Genomic DNA, 5,075 nt, shown 5'->3' on the forward strand with positions numbered 1-5,075 from the left:
GCGGTGCTTTTCAATCCCAAATATCGTGACACTTCTAAACGGTTCTCTCATATTTTCCGCGATCGTCCAACTGGTCCGCGAGAGACGTTGCTCTACTGGATCGACTATGTGATACGCCACAATGGTGCGCGACATCTGCGCGCTGCTGGGATGGATTTGACATGGTACCAGTTCTATTTGCTCGATGTAGCGGCTCTGGTTATGGCTGTTGCGGTAGCAATAGTCGCAGCTTCTGTTCTGTCACTGCGTTGGCTTTTGAGGAGGTTAAGAGGTGGAGAGAGTAAACAAAAAGTACAATAAAAAAAAAGATTACACGGATCTGGCTATTGTCAAAGGAGCATCCAATAAAATATAAATGTACATATATAAGTAGTAAAAATATGTTTTTTGTTTATCCACACATGCATAAATAGCAGTAAATGAGGTAGATTTGCTAGAGGGCTCTTCTCGCTTCTGCGTGAAACAACAACACAATCCAAAAGGAGGTGTAGTGGGGTCTCCTTGGCAGTGTCACAGAAGCGACATAGATCGCTTGTTCAGATTCCTAGGTGAGCGGTTAACCTACAATGGCCCGTCAAAAAACAGCAGTGATTCTTATTTTCTCTTCAGGGATGCCCATAAGTGTACTGTATCTTTTCAGATTGTACCCTCCCAGTAAATTTTTTTTTTATTGACGAAGTTAGAACTAGTCAAAACTTAATTAAAAATACAGATATCGTCGATGTTTTTGCAAAACCGCCCATCGGCCAGTTGCGAAACCGCCTAAATGGCTGTTGTGCCAAAAATGAGCTTCGGTAGCCCTGAACTCCAGACATCGAGATTTATGCATACAAATCGTTATTAAAACAACATATTTGTAAAATAATAGCTAGAGAAAATACAGCCTCTCAAAGCAATGCCTTCAATGAAAAACCGCTTTTCGCTCTCTTGTAAAATTTGTCAGAATACAGAAAAATATATAGTAATTCATAAATTTAGAACGGTTGGGCCGATTTGGCTAAAAATTTGGAAAATTGGAAAAATCTAAAATTGATTTTTTTATATGAAATTTTGTGTGCAATTCCTTCGGAATGGCATTCAAATGGAAATTTAGAAAATTTTAAGTGGAAAATTCGAAAAAATCAGGATATTTTTTCTGATAGATGCACCAGATACCGATCTATTCCAAAAACTTTTATTGATGGTCCGATTTGCTTGAAATTTGATACCTTATTAAAGATATGCGTAGAATAGAACCGAGTCATTGTTTCACAGTTCGAAAGGTCTTTGAAGGCGGCGCAAACATGCGGGTATTGGCTATTTAACAATACTTATTACACAGGCCAACAAAAATGGGAAACAATTTTATGCAGCAAATGTTGACGCTATTTTTGCCGAATTTTTGTGTGCTGACTATGAATCCGTAAGCATAAGGTTTCCATCAGCTCCAGTTTTTAGGAAAAACGAGGTCAAAGTGTCAAAAATTCGCGTTTTTTTCAATATTTGAGAAGCTCTAGCAGAGAAACAAAAGGTAATAGAACCTTTCACTTAGACCTAAATTAAAGCTAGAGCTCTCGATCTCTATCCTTGCAAATTAATGCACCTTTGCTTGGTGGGCACTTATAGTCATTTGTTGAACAGGATTAACTGATTTTGGGAAGTTTGAGTACCTAACGCAATCAAGCAAAGGGTGATAAAACCTTCCACTTAGGCTTAAATTAAGCCTTGAACCTCTAACTTCAATGCCTGAAAAAACCATTCCTACACCTTGACCCTAAGGTCACCTATAGTCGGTACTTTCAGGGATAGTAGTCTGTAGCTCTAGCTTTAATTTAAGCCTTGGTGGAAGATTCTATCACCATTCGTTTCATTGGTAGAGTTTCTCTAATGTTGCTCAAAACCCGATTTTTTGACACTTTCACCACATTTTTCTCAAAATCTGGAGATGAGGTAAATTTTATACTTACGGATTCTTAATCAGCACAAAAAAGCCTATCAAAATCAGCTTCAACATTTGCCGCATCAAAATCGGTGTTGCTCTGTGCTACCTACACTAATTATATAAAGAGAAGCTCCTTCTTTTTGTAAGAGGTGATCTCGCGAACGGCTGTATTCCATATGGAATACTACCGATGGTCTTGTTTCCACCTATGACATCTCTTCCAAGCGTGCGTTATATTCTTCTATGATTTTGCAACTTCAGCATTGGTCCGATGTGCCATGTAAGCCAATAAAAGTCCTTACAAGGCAACTCTAGAGCACAGATGTGCGTTTTCAATTATAGGAGGGCCAAGAATCCTCGCTGTCCCACAGGATGAAAAGCTTTCCCGTGCATTGGCTAAATGAGTCGTGTGATCTCTTGAATACCGTTAATGAAGCCATTGTTATACCTACCGGGTTCCTTCTTGGTAGGGTTGCCAGATTCTTTATGCGCGAAATTAAAAAAATCAGTACTTTTCAGTACATTTTGGTTCAAAGCTAAATTATGAATGTAAGTAACAGATAATACTTTAAAACGCCAGAGTAGGTACTTGTTTTTAACAATATTTTGATATAGAAATAAAAAACTAATTCATAAAAAAATAAAAGTGTTATTCATTTTAACATGAATGTACGCATCATTGTACACAGAAGCCAATAAATTATTTTGAATAGCAATAATGAGATCATTTCCATCTTCAGTGTTTAAATAGTAAAAAAATTCAATACATACATTTCATTTCAAAATTACTTTTAATATGAAGTTCACTTTAAGTAATTTCAATTAGAATAGGGCTGACAGACGTCCTGGTTTTGCAGGATTTGTTCCGATTTAGACAAATTGTCCTAGTGTTAACAAGCTATCTATACCAAACGTATACAAAGCTTTGCCCGTAAGCAGGCCGATGGCCACCATCGTCCACCCATAGATTGCTGCTCTAAATGCTCTCTCTAGGTCTTCAAGAGTTACAATGGCCAATATTGCCTGAGTTCTTGGAGAAAATTGATTTTGGCTCAGTTGAGCTGCTAGGATGTTCACTGACTGGTTTGCAATGAAAACTATTAGTTAAATAACAGAAAAGCATTATCGATCTTTGATAACAGCAACCAAAGAAATCTTATCTTATAGTTTATCAACGTAATCGATTACAAAATTTCTTCCTTAAATAAATAGTGATCGCTAAATTCAAGTTTAGGTAGAACGGCGCACAAAGTTCTCAACGTGTTGTGGCCTGGAGCAGACTAAGCAGGCTAAGCAGACAAAAGTAAAAATTGTGAATAAGTGAAGTGAGAGCGAGGCAAAATAAGAATGGTAATTGTACTTTACGTGGTTGTGATTTTACTAGGTATACAATTTTTCGCGGAATGTTTTAGTAGGAGTATCATTTGTGCCAATTGCCGCGAATTGGGCATGCCCAGTAAGGGCAAGTCCTTCTTCACCTGGGGCTGGACAATTGTCAATTCTGTCGACTATCTTGAAAGCTCTTTTCTGTTTTTCGAAAGGCGAACTGAAAGAACTGTTAATGATGAGCGTTTGACTAACTCTGTTTGTCTTTTAGCAATGCATTTATAAAAATTTACTGAATTATAAAAGAAATATGTTTCATTTAAAAAATATATTTAAAAAATTAAAAATAAATCAAATTAACAAAATTTAATAATAAAAGATACTAATAAGCTGAATTCCTTTAAAATTGAACGAAATTAAATAAAAAATATTTATCTCTTCGAAACAATAAAATTTAAAACTTAAAAGGAAATTAAATTAATAAAGAAGTAAATTTAAAAAAAAAATTATATCCTTGTCAAACTCAAATAAAAATTATTTTAAATTTCATTAGGATGTACGAACACAAAGAGGCGCATATAGTTAAATTTTTTTTACGACGCACAGCATGGTAATTTAAATTTCTTGTGACAAATTTTAATATCTCGAGCATTTTAAGGCCCTTCGGGATGGAGAATTCACGAAAAATATTTTCGTTGGATAAAAAACTTGCCAGGGTTTTTCAAATGACCTTCAAAGGGAAGGGGTTATATTTTTTTGTTATTTTTTGACATGCAAACAGTACGGGACATAATGCCAGCGGGTGTTATTCTGTTCTCTACATGGGCTATTTTCAGGTCAAAAAAGAAAAATATTGAAAACCACTCGGATTTCTGAGTGCGCGTGCCCTTATTTTCTCTCTTTCTCTGCCTAAATAAATGTACGAGAAATTCAGAATCGTATACTAAGGTCTTACTCATATCGTACAGGTGTACCGTTTCATAAATTTATTGCTTTTTTGATGGAAGTGCTTGTAAACCAACTAATTATGCCGATAACAATACAGATATCGACAATCTTCAAATATTATGATTTGAGTTTTTTAATTTATTGCCATCTTAAATCAGGTATTATAAATTGCATATATACATTAGAGTGGTCCAACAAATTTTTTTTCGAGATAGGGTTTGGGGCACCTTCCAAAATTTTTCCTCTTGCCGAAAGAAGTGCTGGTAACAAAATAAACATTTCTAAATATAAGCTTTGGGGATGCTTATGATGCTCAAATTTTACTCTGGAAGTATTGTGTATATACGGGTATATTAATCTAACAATTCGTTAACCAACATAAAGATATTTCAAATTTAAATTATCTAAAAAATATTACAAGCTTCAGTTGTCATGGCAACAGTAGCATTTTATAAAAATCACCAACGTTTTTGCCAGTGCCCCGGTTTCTAGGAAGACATCTTCTCCCCCATACAAAAATTGGACCACTCTAATGTACATACATATCTACTATATGAGCGTTAGAACTTCAACCTTTTTTCTGCTATATCCCATCCAGTATACAAGGATTCTCGTTGGCATTTTCGCATTCGCTGTGCTGTCGGCTCAAGCACCTTTAATAGATGGCGCCAGAATACTTGCAGTCTACACATATCCGGCCAGAAGCCACTTCCAAATGCATCGAGCTCTGATTAGCGAGTTGGTGAAACATGGCCATCAGGTAAGAACAGCGTAACCTTTTATATTTTATTGTATGAATTTAAACGCCTTCGAGGTCAATTCACCATTAGATCACTATGATAACCGCAATTACGCTGGAACCACTCAAATTGGGTAGCAA

General features: G+C 35.8%; 2 protein-coding genes across 2 annotated transcripts in view; one reads left to right on the plus strand and one right to left on the minus strand.

Annotated features, from left to right (window-relative positions):
* Positions 1–5,075, minus strand: part of LOC118743202 (UDP-glucosyltransferase 2-like) — a 93,067-nt gene that overhangs the window by 75,307 nt on the left and 12,685 nt on the right. The gene's annotated exons all lie outside the window — the stretch shown is intronic.
* LOC118743923 (UDP-glucuronosyltransferase 2B7-like) overlaps positions 4,911–5,075 on the plus strand; it is a 21,067-nt gene continuing 20,902 nt past the window's right edge. Inside the window, exon 1 of the mRNA XM_036476683.1 lies at positions 4,911–4,955. Within this exon, the coding sequence (XP_036332576.1) occupies positions 4,911–4,955 (45 nt within the window). The remainder of the gene's footprint in view (positions 4,956–5,075) is intronic.

Source organism: Rhagoletis pomonella, unplaced genomic scaffold (genome assembly GCF_013731165.1).
Source record: "Rhagoletis pomonella isolate Grant_MI unplaced genomic scaffold, Rhpom_1.0 Rhpom_scaffold_00007, whole genome shotgun sequence".
Classification (NCBI taxonomy): domain Eukaryota; kingdom Metazoa; phylum Arthropoda; class Insecta; order Diptera; family Tephritidae; genus Rhagoletis; species Rhagoletis pomonella.